Below are 17,228 nucleotides of genomic sequence, written 5' to 3' on the forward strand. Positions count from 1 at the left end.
TCATTATTGATTTGAAGTACAAAAAACGCAACACTTGTTCTCGTTCGCACAAAAGTTTATTTAAAAAGGCATGAAGCAACATAAGTTGAAAAGAAATGATACTTTTATCTTGAACAGATCTCAGACGGTTCATTAAAGGAAACACTTTGGAAGTACTTTACAAAAATGTACAAAAAGATTGTTCTTTATGAGGTTTACTGAATGTCTCTCAGACTAGAATGTCCTCCAACACCTATATGACACCGACTGTTGGAAATGCACAACGACTTATGGAGATCTTCAGGGTAAATTACATTCAGTTTTATGAGGTCAAAGCATTGAGCTTGGCGATAGACTACACGGTTGAGATACACGCGAAACGTTGACGAATAGAAGTGTTTTACAACATAAGAAAATATTTGGACCCAGAGTAGATGAACCAATCGTAACAGCTGGTTACATTTATCCCACGAATGGTCAGCAGATTAATTTCACATTATTTTGTGGAGATGGATTCTCTTTGGCAAGAACGCAATCCATAAAAGACGAACAGCCAGTGAGCGAATCGAAGTAAATAAAGGAATAAACTGTATCAAATCATGCATGTTTACACGGATACTTCCATAATATCGACATGACAGAAAAATGAATCATCTCATATCCACAGAAGTATAACCTGTGACAGAAATACACCGATGATGACGACATGACATCAAAATCGTAATACAAAATCCTTTTTTTCTTCCTTTTCAAAAGTTTGCTACACAAAATTTTGCACTGGAAAGCGAAGAAGAAAAAAAAAATAAAAAGGTAAACATGGTATACATGAACATAAACAACGTTTATATGCTATTGAGACATTAATTCTGCTTTCTTGTTTATCTACAACTAACCAAAAGCTGCCGATTTTGCCCCTGAAAGCAATGGACCGCAGTAATCTCTTATGAGCTGGAATGAGGAGTAAACTTTCCATTCGTGTCTGATGATTTACACCCAAACAATCTGACGTCTGCCGTTGTATTATGGCTGTTTAATGCTTGCAAAAAACGAAAATGGATAAAACTTCATCAGGTCTTGATATAAGATGCAGGAAGACTGCGAGATCTGCTTCATCACTCTTCCAGCACCATCATGGTTCCTTAGCATGTCTCATAAAACACAGCACAGGTAATCGTGATAAAATGTAGAAAAAGTTAAGTCACAAAGGTGCTCTTTTGGTTTGTTCCAACCGTAGTTCCAGGTCAGATCCCCTCCTGTGGGTTTCTGTAAGGATAGTGTTTGTATTTCTTGAAGGCTTTAGTCGAGGAATCTCTGACAGGCCTTTTTCCAGCGGCAGGCGGTGCACCACTGGTCTCGGTGCTCAATGCCGTACACCTTCCTGCATTTCTTGGCCTCACCTCGAATCCTCCTGTCAGCAGATAAAATAAAGCAGTGATCAATTTCACATTTAATCTAAATACAGATCATTGACATGAACATTTTTGCAACACCTTCAAAAGGAACATAAAATTAGCTAAAAATGAAAGAGGACCATACTGAAAAAAACAGCTTAAACCAGACTAGGCTGGTTAGCTGGTCAACCAGGCTGGTTTTAGAGGGGTTTTGGCCACTTCCAGGCTGGTTACCAGCCATTTCCAGCCCGGTCTTAGCTGTACCAGCTAAAACCAGCTTTGCTGGGCTCCCAGCCTGGTTAGGCTGGTCAAGCTGGTTATCTCCCTGCCTGACCAGCTAAGACCAGGCTGGAAATGGCTGGAAACCAGCCTGGAAGTGGCCAAAACCCCTCTAAAACCAGCCTGGTTGACCAGCTAAAACCAGCCAAGCAGCTTTGGGTGGTTTAAGCTGTTTTTTTTCAGTAGGGGAAGCTCCTGCTGCCGCTGTGAATTAAATGAAATACTATTATGTTCAACTGAAGAAGAATAAAAAGTCCAACATTTTTGATGGCATGCAGGTGGGCAAACTCATATTTAATATTTAAAGTGATTTGGGGTTAGTAGGTCATTTCTTTTTTTAAAGTAATACTTGTATTCAGTAGTGATGTGATCAGTTCGATTACAAAACATTACAATTAAAAATATGCCTTTTAAAATGTATAACACTTAAGGATCACATGACCGTATATGAATGCATAAATGTAGCTTAATTTAAAAATACATCAATTAAATGCAGTCTTTATGTACTAAGAGACTTTCTCAGAAACAACCATAAAAAATATGACAGAAAACAAACTGAATGGTTGCACACTGAAATATTCAGAAGAAAAGTAATGCAGGCTGTATAGATTTAACACATCGTGTGTTTACGGTATACTTTTATTTTTCACTTTGTTGCATCAACAGAAAGGTCATCGCAGGTGTAGAAATGTAGTAGGGGTGTAACCAGGGCTTAATTTGAACACGCTGGATCTGGCACCTCTGAAATCTGATCCGGCACCTCATTTTACTGATCCCCTCCTCAACCGCCCTCCTCCTTGTCTGCTGTTCACTTTCACTTTCTTCCGCGATTAACAAATCAAGCACTGGGTGTAACGGTTAATTCGGAACACACATGACCAGCGGGTTAATCCTTTTTTTTTTTTTACTTGTGATTTGAATGACCTGAAAGGCGATTTCTCTGTGATGGTTACAAATTTAGGATTAATCTACATGTATGAAAGCATTTAGGCTTTCCTGTAAAATATAAATGATGACGGAAGTTGTGGATGTGATGGGTTTCTTAGATGGAGTTGGTTATTAATTTGTGGGTGTTTTCTGTCACTATTTGTTTAGCCTGCATTTATGCATTACCAACCATTTTTGATACCAACCATCAAAAATATGCCACAATAATTCTTTAAAAATGACACATCTAGCAATGAAACATGAAGTTTTAGGAGTGAATAACAGAGTCCTTTATTGAAAATGAGACTAAAAATAAATATGAGTTGTACAAATTATAATGTTAGATTTATAGATTTAGCATTATCAGAAAACAGTAGTAGAGATTTTTTCACAGTACTGAATATTTTACAATTTATTTTTATTCAGCTGATTATTTTTTCATTTTATTTGTCATATTTTTATATGTTTTTGTTATAACCGTGAGATTTGTGACCCATTACACCACTAAAATGTGGTAGTCGGAACGACTGGAACACGCTAGCGAGTCTCACCTGGAAGTGCAATGGTTTCTTGGAGGGGAAACACTGGCAGGATGCGGCCTGAAGGAGGCGCTGTTATTCTGGAGCCACTGTTCACCAACACTGACTGACCGACGGCGGAACGGTGATCCCTGCAGACCAGCAGAGAGAGAGAGAGAGAGAGAGAGAGAGAGAGAGAGAGAGAGAGAGAGAGAGAGAGAGAGAGAGAGACACAAAGAGAGAGCACCATTAGTCAAAGAATGACGCACTGCAGGTTACATTACCGTTGAAAACACAGCTCTGTTGTACAAACAGTGCAGCATTATTAAAGCGACAGTTCACTCACCTCCTACTTGTGTTTCTGTTGAACACAAAAGATGTTGTTTTGAAGAATGTTGGAAACCTGTAGCCATTGTATTCCATAGTATATCCACTATGGGAGTCAATGGCTACTGGACTTTATAATACTATAGAAGTCGATGGCTTCCAGTTTCCAACATTCTTCTTTTTATTATTTTCTTCTGTGTTCAATGAAAAACATTAAACTCGTCAAGGTTTGGAGTCAGTTGAGCATAAGTAAATTTAAGGGTGAACTATCCCTTTAAGGATCTTGTTTGACAATATCAATAGACATAAATCAGGGAGTAATACATGTTAAAATTGATAAGATCAAAATATGCTAATCTTTATGTTTCTGCATGATTTTTCAGGCTAGTGACAAGCATGTGCTCAGACAAAGAGAACACGGCGTCCTCATCTCCACTAGATGGCACTGTATTACCACTAACATCTGTTGTGGGAGGGACAAACGACACAAAAACAACATTTTTGTCACTCCCATTTCCAGTGCAAAAGCACAGCACGTCTGAGACCATGTGGCTCTTTGTATGTTCTGAAAGCCTCATTGCTTAACCAATCAGAGTTAGATAGAAGATGTCTGTGCTTGATTATAGAATCAGTTAATAATAAAAAAAACTGACCTGTTTGCTCTGGTGGACAGTGAGAGATGGAGTCCAGTGACAGGACACAGGAACAGGCACTGGTTTAGACTGGGTTACCACCTGAACGGGTGTAGGAGCCTGAAGAACACAAGATGAGATCAAATATTATTTTGGTATTCTCATTTGGCTCCGATAACAAAGAGGGAAAATCCATGCAGAGCATTTCCATCATTTTATATATAAAGACTAATACAATTAGATTCTGAATGTGTATTTCTCTTAGTCAATCAGATGGGGGAAAAAGTCAGAATTGAACATGTTTATTTTGAATTGTACCTTTATTTTATTTTTTGCATTTTTTTCCTTCCAGAGGTGTATAAAAGAGCAACCTGCTATATTGTCTGATGAAGAACCGCAGTGCTCAAAACTCATGTTTTGTGATAGCTTTTTTAAGGTAATACATGTATATTTTTGGAGCTTTGATGTTGCCACCTTTATGAATATTTTTGCACATTTTGTTGTTTGGCTGAGCACCCATTTAATTTTTTTCTCTTAATCTTTCAAATAAAAAAAAAAATCAGAATTCAACATATTATTTTTTTCAATAGCGAATAATTAAGTTTTTGGAATAATTGTGACTTTCAGTGAAACACTGACAAACTCAGAATTGTTCTTAAAATTGTGAGTCTTTATAACAATTCTGATTATTTCTTGCATTTGTTTTAGAATGTTTTAAGAATTCTGAATATTTTTCTTGCAATTTGATAAAAAAAATAAAATAAAAATAAACACCAGAGCTGCCAATTATAAACTCAAATTTGTGACAATGCCAATATACATTTCTCTCAGTTTGGTGCAAATAAGTATAAGTATTGGATATAGAAGTTGAAAATGTATAGGCTGTCTTACAATTTTGACTGTATTCCTTATAATTCTGAGTTTATGTCTTACAATTGAAAGTCTATAACTAAAAAAATTGCAAGATAAAAATTTGCATACAAAATTCAGCTATTGTTTTAGAAACTAGGAATGGGGATACCGATTCTTTTCTTTTTGATGCAATATCAAGTATTTCAAGAGAAGTTTTGTTGATATCGATACCGGCACTTTAAATTGAATATTTTAAAGAGATTTGATCATGTTTTTTTATTATTATTTTTTTTTTAATTAGTGATCAATCAATCAATCTATCTATCTATCTATCTATCTATCTATCTATCTATCTATCTATCTATCTATCTATCTATCTATCTATCTATCTATCTATCTATCTATCTATCTATCTATCTATCTATCTATCTATCTATCTATCTATCTATCTATCTATCTATATCTATATCTATATATATAAACCATTATCGAAATTTTAGGATCAATATGCCCACCCCTATTAAAAACATACATGATGCATGTATGCACATACCCATACTTATGTTTGTATGTATGCATGTACAATGCTCAGCGTATATAAGTACACCCCTCACAAATCTCTCTTTTAAATTCATATTTTAATAGGAAGCTATACAATATTATATTTGTGCATATACATTAGATTAGTCAGTACTGAAGTCAAATCTGGAGCTTATCTAACAAAATAACTTACGATAACGGTCCACAAACTAGTACACCCAAACTTATATGTTATGGAAAAATATTAAATAAAAACTTTAAAAAGAGGAAAAATCAATAGAAGCAAAATAACTGAAAAATTTAGTTGAAATTTTGTAGGTTGTAAAAAAATTTTTCTATATTTTGCTTGAATTTAATTGTATTATCTTTCAGTTTCTAAATATGTTTGGTGACTAAAATATTATTTTAATAAATAAATGTGTAATAAATCAGTTTTGTAAAAGTGCACCAAAATACATTGCCTATATTTACTGAGAAATGGATTCAAGTATTCATTTTCATAATGGGGTATATTCATATATGAGAGCACTGTATATACATGTGTGTGTTTGTAATTTTTCTTATTATAATAAGTAACTTTTACTAGATAATCATCCACATTGTAAATGCATTATCAGAGTCTGGGTCCATAATTGAGTTAGGACAACATGCAAACAGTGCCATGTGACACCAATCAGATCTTTGATGGCAGTGAAAGGCCTTCGAGGGAAACCTGCTCTTTAATTACATCAGCACAATGTAAATGATCTTACCTGGTAGGAGTGCTCTGAATGGACCTGCCAGAAGCTGCCCGGGGCAGACTGGCTGAGCGGGCTGGGCTGGAGTGTGTCCGGGCTGGAGGGAGAAGGTGGTGTGTGTTGGCTCGGGCTGGGGGATGGAGAAGTGCAGGACGCCCGGTGGCCGCCAGGAGGAGCCGTCTGCTCGAAATCCTGATAGACTTCAGTGTAGTAGAAGTCTTCTTCCCTTTGGGAGTGCTCATCACTTTGTCTGCAGGAACAAACGCATGTGAATGTTTACCAGAATGTGTTGGTTAGACACTGCTGTTAGATTATTGTCGTGTGTGTAATGCTTAGCTTACCCAAGATGAGAATTTCGGATGTGACGTTTGATGCCCACTACTGTGGTCAGGACCTTTCCACAATTTGGCCATAAGCAGCGATATGCTACTTTGACAGAGTTCTAGATTGTAGAAAAACACACCAAATATAAATATTGTGAATAATGTATAAGCAAACACTGAAATTGTGTACATGCATCTACTCAGTTGTGAGTTTATAGTTCACAATTCTGATAATTCTTTTGATTAAATTAGAAATTTGTTGCAAAATATGAATTGAATATATATTTTTTTGTTAATTCTATGCTTTCTTGCAATCATGACTGAGTTTATCTTTGAAGTTTATGTCTTAAAAATTAATATTTCTCTCTTAAATTGGTGGAAATTCTAAATTGCAAAATATAAACAAACATTTTAACAACTCTGAGACTTTTTCGCAATTCTGACATGCTTGTAATTCTGTGTTTATGTCTCACAAATCAGATTATTTATCTGTTAATTTGGTCCAAAAGGTTATGAATGCTAAATATGAACTCAGAATTGTGACTTTGTGGATCTCTTGTGACTACTTCTGGCACTTTTGTAATTAAATATCACAATCTGGTGAAAACATTCAGAACTGCAACAAAACAAATAATCTACACAGCCTATAAATCAACACCCAACATCTAATGTGTGTATATACAGAAATATGTCTCCAGTGTACCTTGCGTTTTCTTGGTGTTGGCTCATTGAACAACATTTGGTCCATTTCCATGTCCAGGCCTTCATCAGCATGAGGGTTGCTCTTGTCAGTCTCCTCAATGGGTGGAGAAGGGGCAGGGCTTCCGTTTCCATGGTCGCAACTCCAATAGCCTCCATCAGACAGTTCACTACCACCATTTTCTATCCCACACAAAGCTAATACACACAAAGAATAACAGAGGTCAATGAGTAGATGCGCTTTAACAAAAACTACATGTCCTGTAATGCTTAACATGTTCCAACATGCATGAATATTAAAAATCTAAATATGATATAAAAATATTACCTGATTACATTACATTATTAATATAATATAATATAATATAATATAATATAATATAATATAATATAATATAATATAATATAATATAATATAATATAATATAATATAATATAATATAATATAATATAATATAATATAATAAAATATAAAAGCCAGGACAGTATTTGGCCAAATGTAAAAAATCTGCAATCTGAAGGTTCAAAAATGAACCTTCTTAGCAATGCACATTACCAATCAAAAATTGAGTTGTGATATATTTACTGTAGGATTACTTCATATTGTAATAAATTTTGGCATAAAAGAAAAGTCCCATCATTTTGACCCATACAACACATTTTGGGTATTGCCACTACTTGTGCAACGCAAGGCTGGTTTTGTGGTCCAGGGTCCCTAAAACATAACGGACGCTTCTGTGCCGTGACTATTACTCAGTGAATATGTATGTGATCTTTGAAATGTGAGTTTTTTGTTTGTTTATTTTAACATCCTGTTTCCCTTGTCTTTTGTATTTTATTAGCATAAATAACCATAACCTAAATAGCCGGGTCTTTCGCGTTTTAAGGTCTCCTTGAAACATCTCTGTTGTGTTCCTTGCCATTTGAAAGTGTTGTGAGAAATTGCATGCGTTTTCGTAATTGGTTTGCGTTGCGAGTAAATGCAACACATTTTTTAAATGTGTGTGCATTGTGAGAATTTGCTGTCAAACCGATGAAGATCTTTTTTTAATTTGCTGGTGTTTTTTTGTAATAGAATCTGTGTGTGTTTTTTTTAAATTGCAGCATGTTAAGCTCTCTCGGCCACCGTATACATGTTAAAACAAATTTCTCAGGAGACAAAGACATTTGTAATGTTCCAAAACATTTCATTTTCAAATTAATGCTGTTCTACTGTACTTTGATGCATATTTTAGGACAGTTTAATGAATATGGTGATTTGAGCAGCTCAACATTGCTAGTAACAACTTGACTTAACTTCATATTACTGAAGACCTTTATTAATATTAAATATTTCAATTTGATTCATGCAGACTTGACAATTATAACTCACTTCTTTCAAACACATTAAAAATTTAACTTAATTCAGTCAAATACTGAATATAAATTTTAAAAAGTTGTCATTTAGAGCACTTCTAGAGCAATACTTCTAAAATTATAAAAAAGACATGTAATATGGAATTCTGTACTATTTGCTTTTAGACTGCAGTGATGACTGTGCAGACGTGCAGCTGTTCGGGTTTTCTTCATTGTGACTAATGCAAGCGTTGAGCAATCTCATCTGGTTTATGCCAGATTTGCACACTGTAACTTAAACACCAAACGTGTTCAGCTTAATGTTCAGCTTACCCGGAGTTACGCTGCCCTGGGTTGAGTGCTGGACGACTGGACTGCAAGACAGACTTGTGAGCACCATTGCAGCCATAATCTCATCCATGTCCACTGCCTCCACACTCCTGCAACATTGAAGTAGAGTTAGAATCAGGGTTCCCACTCCAAGACAATATTCACTGAATAAAATGCTGAATTTCCATGGCCTATAATGCATTTTGACATTCTGTGAGTGCTGAATTTAAAGCAGAAATCAAGCAATTTAGAGCATCGTTTAGAGCAGCTCTTCTGAAATTATATATAAAAATGTAATAAGCAATTCTGTACAAGTTGCTTTTCGACTGCAGTGAAGACTGTACATGCAGCTGTTCATAGTGACTAAAGCAGGCGTTGAGCAATCTCGTTTTGTGTGAGTGTTTAATTTAACACAAACTCAAGCACACTGCACAAAACTGAGATTTTTCTTTTTAATTTGCACACATTTTCCATAGATTATTGCAATGCAAATTCAGCCACAGCAATCGACAAGAAAACGGCACAAATATTGACCCAATTTTGAGAAACGGCACCACAAAATCAGTCATTTTGGACCATAAAAATAAATGATAGATACAGTTGAAGTCAGAATTATTAGCCCCCTTTTTAATTTTTTTTTTTTTTCACAGTATGTCTGATAATATTTTTTCTTCTGGAGAAACTCTTATTTGTTTATTTCAGCTAGAATAAAAGCAGCTTTTCGTTTTTTTATCCATTTTAAGGTCAAAATTATTAGCCCCTTTAAGCTATATATTTTTTTTCGACAGTCTATAGAACAAACCACCATTATACAATAACTCGCCTAGTTAACCTAATTAACTTAGTTAAGCCTTTGTCCCTAAGCTGTAAAGTGTCTTGAAAAATATCTAGTAAAATATTATGTACTGTCATCATGGCAAAGATAAAATAAATCAGTTATTAAAAATGAGTTATTAAAACTATTATGTTTAGAAATGTGTTCAAAAATCTTCTCTCTGAAACAGAAAATGGGAAGATAGATAGATAGATAGATAGATAGATAGATAGATAGATAGATAGATAGATAGATAGATAGATAGATAGATAGATAGATAGATAGATAGATAGATAGATAGATAGATAGATAGATAGATAGATAGATAGATAGATAGATAGATAGATAGATAGATAGATAGATAGATAGATAGATAGATAGATAGATAGATAGATAGAACATTGACAAACAGACAGGCAAAATTTATCTGCAAAATCCAGGAGGAATTGATTGAGCAAGAAAAAGTGAGTATTTTAACAGGTACAGCCTGATGACTGCTTTTGATTGCATGTTGATAAGTGGAAAGGGAATTAAATTGTAGTTAAAAATAGCCTAACCATTACAACATTCAAAAGATGTAAAACAACATAGTAAACAGTACAGAACAAAATATATTTCATAAATAAGAAGTAAAATTTCAAATGACAAACAAAAATCCCTGACATTCCATGAGCCGGACCAAAATAAATGCATACAATTCCCTGACTTTCAATGTCTGGAATAGACTTTTTATTATTAAATTCTAGTGTCCCGTGGGAACTAATTTAGCGCTTGTGCATTAGTCAGGTCAGCATTCGTCATCTAAAACAAGATTTACCTTCTTGGCACGTCGATGGACGAAGAGACTGAAGAGGTAGAACTGGACGTTGGGCTTGTCCACACGTCTTCCAGCTTGCGGTGAACATGCTGGTTGAGCTGGGGAAGGAAGATTGACACCTCGTTGTCCACGTGGTTATGCTGTTCCACCACACCTCCACATTCCTGCCCTCCGCAGTGCACATACACCTGAAACATATCAGGAGAAGAACACAGTGAAGCAGGCGGTGTGCGGACACACCTAGCTGTGAATACCATTCATATTTGGCTTATGGGCACGTTCACATCGGGGTTTAGAACTATTAGAGCTGCAAGAGACATTAAGAAACAGGATTGTTTTGTGAATCGACAACTAAACTAAATGCACAATACCATTACCTATTAGGGCTGAACAATATAAATCGCAGGATTAGATCATTTATTCATTTTCTTTTCGGCTTAGTCCTTTTATTAATCAGGGCTGTGGTCATTAATTTATTGACCACAGCGGAACTTATTCGATCATCTAGTAAAGATTAATAGATTAATATATGATTTTTTAATTATTTATACAAGGATGACCGTGTTATTTTACATTCGATTGTTCAATGTCTGTTCTTGAATACTGCTTGAATCCCTGGTAAGCCATAAAGCACAGTTTATTCATTTATTTTTGCATGCAATTTGTTATAGGTTACGCAGATGGAATGCATGGAAAAAGACTAGATCATTCTAGTCAATCTATATTAGAGACTTCTTTTTTTTTTTCTTCAAATAGAGCTATCCTCAGGTGAAATTTTCTTCATATGTCAATATATATTGTGGTAAAACAATATAACGCGATGTCATTTTTTTTCCAATATAATGCAGCCCCATTATCTATGTACATTTTTTTAAATATAGGTTTGAATGACTGACAACATGACTGGATGAATCAGTATTTTTGAACGAATCTCGAGCCACTGATTCAATGGCAAATTTATTTCTGTGTTGGTTTTCATGACTGACTGATTGATTAAACAGTTCATCTGACGACAAAAACACCACCAACTCATCTAAAAATACTTATAAAAGCTTAATTTACTTCATTTTGTAACAGAAATAATGACACTGAGAATAAAAAGACTAAAGCTTCATTATAGTTATGCATGAAAACTGCTTTCTGGGTCAGTGAAAATGCAAATCTGAATTTTTACTGTGACTACGTATGCAACGTTTAAGAAAATGTGTGTAGTTTATATGGAGATCATCGACAGTGATGGATTGGCCCATATATGTCACTGCTGTGTAAATCTGCTTTTCTCTAGGACTACTCAGTGATCGTCAGTGTGTATACATCACATTTCGGTAAAGCTACAGCTCGCTTGGAAGCTACCTCACCCATACTAGGTACAGAAAGCAGTGAAAACACCCACTGTACCTTAACCCAACATACCATGCAGTGGAACAGTGCCTAAAATGAATGTTTAAATGCATAAATGTTTTCTATTAGTTGAAACTGGAAAAGAATACCAGAGTTCACATTACAACTACAACAGCACATTAAACACTAATGCAATCCTTTTGAGAAAGTAAATGAAGATAAAACATTAATAGCCAATCAAAAGCCATCCTACTTAAAGTGGCAGATGCTAATACTTCCGCACTTAGAATAAACAGAACATTGCCAACTGCTGGAGTGGATGCCAATATCATAACCAAGAATATCAATGCTATTCTTGGTGTGAACATAAAAACACTGCTAACCTTCTGTCCTGGGTAAAGTTTGCTTCTGTGAAGCCCACCGTCCTGGCATCCATGTGCTCCTGTTTCTGTCAGGCCATCCGCTGAGGAACCACACACAAGGGTGCCCAGCGGTGACCGCTTCCCAAGTCTGGTCTTCGGTACCATTTTCTGTTCCATGCACCTTCTATCTTCTCTACTGCTTTAAAGGAACTCCAGGTGGAGATTCAGCAGCACTTTTCAAACAACAAACCGGAAGCTAAAGAGAAGATACAAACAAACAACAAATAAATATTAATACAATGTTGTGTCACTTTTAATATGCACAAAAGGTCATCATTTAGACAGCCCGTTCTCTAAATATTGATATCAGTAGATTGAAATACAATGAATAGTTTTAAATATTAACAAAATATTGTATTGATGACATACAATCTTATATTTAAGATAAGCTCATACAGTTGAAGTCATAATGATTAGCCCTCCTGATTTTTTTTTCTTTTTCAAATATTCTTTTAATTATTTTATTATGTTTAACAAAGCAGGGAATTTTTCACAGTAATTTCTAGGGCTGCATGATAGAAAAATTTGATATTGCAATATTTTATTTTCCTGCAATATATATTGCGATACGAATAGTTTCACCAGAATAGTTTGAATTGTTCCATTTAAGGAATTTTTAAAGGATATGGCAGTTTTAAGGAATAGCCATGTCAATAAAGGCTTTTTAATATTTTTCCCACATTTTTCAAGTGCCTTGGACTTACTTTTGAAATGTAGGAATTTAGTTATTTGGAATAGAAATGAGACAAAAGGTCTAAGAAAGTTTTTGTCTCATTTCTAGTCCAAATAACTAAATTCTTAAATCAAGTTATAATATTTTAGTTTTACTTTCAGATGTAATCGGTCAAAATTATGTTGATTGAGTGTATGAACTTAAAACAAGCAAAATATTCTGCCAATAAGGCAAGTAAAATAATCTTGTTTTCGCTTTGAAATTGAGATTTGTGGACTAGAAAAAAGCCAAAAATTGTCAAATATTATACAGACTCAGGATTTGCCTATCCTGCGATGTGGCTGAAACCGTATATTGTGCAGCCCTAGTATTTTCTACAATATTTTTTCTTCTGAAGAAAGTCTTATTTGTTTTATTTTGTCCAGAATAAAAAGCAGTTTTTAATTTTTTAAAACCATTTTAAGGTCAAAATTATTAGAACCTTAAGCAATGTCAGGGTTTCTGCAGGTTTCACCAAGTTAAATTCAAGACTTTTAAAGACATTTTTAAGACCATTATGAATGAAATTTTAGACTTATACATGGCTAAATGCTAAAGATTTTTTTTTAATATCCCAGTTAGAAAAAAAATTCACTAGCCCTATTAAAAAATTATTTTAATTGAATAAATGTAATAATAATCAATCATAATAAAGCTTTAACCCTTACTAAGAATAAAATAAAAACATAGCTGTCAATTACTTCAGTCTACAATAATAATAATTTAATAATAAAAAAATAGCGGTAAATAAATGGAGAACTTTTAAGCAAATGTTACTGTAAGGAAAGTAATTAAATACTCTTTTTAAATAAAAGTTAACATTTTTATTGAGATGGGTGACTGTATGGATGTTAATGGCCAGATTGGGTTGCTATATATGAACGAAAGGGAAATTACGACCTGTTAAAAAAAGATTGAAGACCTACAACACAATATTTCAGTAGTTTAAGACCATTTAAGGCCTAAAATTTAGCTTTTGAGATTCAAGACATTTAAGACCCCGCAGATACCCTGAATATATATATATATATATATATATATATTTTTTTTTTTTTTTTTTTTTTTTTGATTGTCTACAGAACAAGCCACTGTTATACAATGATTTGCCTAATTACCATAACTTGCCTAGTTAACCTAATTAACCTAGTATCTTGCAAAATATTATGTATCATTATTTTTTAGATGACACCATGACCAAAAGGGCTGTTGTCATTGTTGCGGTCACCTGTTGAATCTGATCAGTGAAATCATTGTGAATCACCAACCATTTTTACTTGAAACATCTGGCAATTGTCAAACAAACGTCAAACTATTAAGAAATCACATGACAAATGATGCAAATGTAAAAGTTTACGTGTAACTGAATGACCGTGAGTCACTGTCAGCACAGAATGAACTACTTTAAACTGATGCAAGACATTAACATTTCTGGTCATGCTGGGCCCTGTTCACCAAAGGGTTCAGAGGAATTGGTAATTACTACATGACCATTATTACTAGCTGCAGTCAAGTATAAGGTTACCACCATTCCAGTAAATGATGATTCAGAGAAATTGCCACTTATTGACTTGCAAATTGCCTTTGTTTGTCAAATAATACACATTCGAAAGCATGGGAAAGAGAATACTGCTTTTATTTTTATTATAAGTTAAATTTATTGCAACAATGGAGGTGAATGAGATGACATGCTTCATCTAAACTTGTATGAATTGTAAACTAATTTATAAATACTGAACATGCTGTAGTTAGATGATGGAATATATTGGAAAACATTACTAAAGAAAATTCTATCAGTATTATGGTATACATAAGAACGCCATAAAAGAATCTAAATTACAATAAATATATTTACGTTACAAACAAAATAAGCACAATTTCTAGGGCAACAAATTAAAAATATTTAATCTCTGAAAGAAAATGTACTTGCAGGGGCTTAGTAGACATTCTAAAAGTGGGTGGGCGGGGGTGGCAGCTGTATGAAATCCAAAAGTTTACGTTCATATAATTATTAATCACTTGTTTCTAAATGGTCTGTCTCTAAAAGTGACAAGGACATATCCCCCATGGTTGCTACACCCCTGTGTACTTATATTATACTAATCTGATACAATCTATCAAAATTTGACACGATCTACATTGTAAAAAGCGCAATATAAATAAAGATGAATTGATACTACAAGCTCTATAATATATCATGCTATTTTAAAAAGACCTTCACAATAACATTTTCTAAATATATTGATTCAGCTGCAGGAACAAATAATAATAATAATAATAATAATAATAATAATAATAATAATAAAAGAGCAGAGAATACTGTGCAAATCATTAAAATTATATTACAATTTTAGTTTAGTATTTTAGTGTTGTATCACTTTATATTGTGGTTTGCCCTTTAATTAATGGCAGTGTTGCACAATATGCATGGTTTAGGAAGAATGTACAGTAGTAGACGGTACAGTATAAGCAACAGATGCAAGTCATTCAAAATTATGTGGTTGTTTTCGCATCTTAAAATAAACAATTCTTAGCATTTAAAGTAAATTCTTCAAATTAAAGCAAATCCATAACCTGTTAAATTTGCAAATATATATATATATATATATATTTTTTTTTTTTTTTTTTTTTTGGTGAATGTTCCGTAGACTCGGCGTTAGAGGTGAACTTCGTCGTTAATCGGTTCTTTTGGGTTGCTTTCTGGAAAAGAACCGGTTCCACAACGATTAGGCTATTATTGCGTCATAACGTAATTACGTCACCGCATGTGCCCTCTCACACCGGCGTGGCATATTGCATGTTTCTAAAACATTCCAAAGACGCCATTTAGGCTCACAGAGCTGTTTATATCAATAAGGTTGCATACGTGCACACTTGAACGAATCCCAGGTCATACACAAGTAGATTTGATTCATATAATAAAACTACTTGCATTAAAACACATTTCTCTTATAACACGGAGATTATTAAAAGATTTGTAAGTGTGCTGCATTTGTTTGCATGATAAAACAACTCTTGTACAGCATACCCGAGTCATTACATATCAGATCTGTTTGTGAACTGGCTCAATCAAATCATTGAGGAGATCCAACTCAAAGGAACCGTTCGCCAGGAAATGAACATCGCTGAATTCAGAGCATTTAATATCAGCGCGTGAGCGGCTCGGCACATGCTCGCTCTCGCAGACGCAACCAGAACGCGCAGCAGGAGCAGATTATCCGTCCACTATTCAATCAAAAGCGTAAATAATGCTGTCTTAGCAAAAATGACCACAATGTAGCAGCTGGACAGCTAATCTCTTCTCATTTGAAAAAGTTCGGGTTTTTTTGCAGATTATAAATACGAATTAATTAACCTGCTCACTTTGTTTTTTTTTTATTCTTGTGTAAAACTGTTTTCCACACTAAACACAAAAGTTCACAGTAGTGTAAATACCGAATCCGTGCAGAACAACTAAAACGGTCATACTCATAACATCGAAGCACGGCATCACACACAAACAAGCCGCAAACATCTAAACAGCCCCTTCATGTTAATTCACAGTAATAATACACTTACCGCAATGGCATCGAACAACACAGTCTTGTTAGAGAAGCACACAACGACACGATAAAACACAAATGCATTTAAACGCAGAGAAAAACTTTCAATGAACGTTGCGCACGTACCTTTGCCAATTTTCAACACACCCCCTTTCCACAAGGCTCGCTCTGACCGGCTGTAACTTGAAAATGTCCTTTTTCAGAGCCCAGAACGGCTTGTGTTCAGCTATTCGAAATCCCGGCCTGGATTTCGTACAGTAACGTGCAAACAATGCTTGCTAAAGCACGATGACAATAATAACGCTACTTTTAAATACATCTGTAATAATCCACAACGTTCACTTAAGCAGAACTTACGGTTTAATGTCGTTTTAATATTCACATTTGTTTAATTATCATGAGCCGTTATAGAGTAATCCAGTGCCAGGTTTTCCACTCGGCGCCTTCTAGCGGGCTTCTGCTCTTGTAGTAAACAACCAGACCATGTGGTAGGGAGGTCGACGCTGATTGGCTAAGAAGCGCTTTCCAAGACACACGCCCTACAATTCCAACTTGTTTACGCAGAAGTTGAGGAACGGTCAAGAAACACAATGGACACAGACGGCGCACTGTATTTCATGTACTCCTACACCAATTTTATTAAATCTCTGCGGTGTTTTCATTACATTGGAAGAGGAATGCAGAGAAACAGTTTGCATTTGCTGCATTGTTGAT

General features: G+C 34.6%; 1 protein-coding gene across 2 annotated transcripts; it reads right to left on the reverse strand.

The window, feature by feature from the left end:
• Positions 1–34: 34 nt before the first annotated feature.
• On the reverse strand, positions 35–16,741 carry znf395a (zinc finger protein 395a). Of its 2 annotated transcripts, none has more exons than XM_056476724.1 (10): positions 16,641–16,741; positions 12,225–12,459; positions 10,501–10,688; positions 8,873–8,979; positions 7,209–7,402; positions 6,524–6,624; positions 6,198–6,432; positions 4,075–4,173; positions 3,128–3,246; positions 35–1,387 (listed from the first exon to the last, which is right to left on the reverse strand). In XM_056476724.1, the coding sequence occupies exons 2-10, from the start codon at positions 12,378–12,380 to the stop codon at positions 1,276–1,278; spliced, it is 1,311 nt and encodes a 436-aa protein (XP_056332699.1). In that variant the 5' UTR covers positions 12,381–12,459; positions 16,641–16,741; the 3' UTR covers positions 35–1,275. The 2 variants fall into 2 exon arrangements, with proteins under 2 accessions (XP_056332699.1, XP_056332700.1); XM_056476725.1 differs by lacking the exon at positions 16,641–16,741 and adding an exon at positions 16,531–16,634.
• Between the last annotated feature and the right edge of the window lie 487 nt (positions 16,742–17,228).

The sequence above is a fragment of the Danio aesculapii genome, chromosome 17, assembly GCF_903798145.1.
Source record: "Danio aesculapii chromosome 17, fDanAes4.1, whole genome shotgun sequence".
NCBI lineage: Eukaryota > Metazoa > Chordata > Actinopteri > Cypriniformes > Danionidae > Danio > Danio aesculapii.

Bases quoted from the DNA above. Each gene is read 5' to 3' on its own strand.
- znf395a (XM_056476724.1), bottom strand. From the start codon at position 12,380: ATGGAACAGAAAATGGTACCGAAGACCAGACTTGGGAAGCGGTCACCG. The intron at 6,625-7,208 runs GTACACTGGAGA...TCTACAATCTAG, and splicing joins CAACACCAAGAAAACGCAAG to AACTCTGTCAAAGTAGCATA. The intron at 3,247-4,074 runs GTCAGTTTTTTT...GCTGGTCTGCAG, and splicing joins CTGTCCACCAGAGCAAACAG to GGATCACCGTTCCGCCGTCG.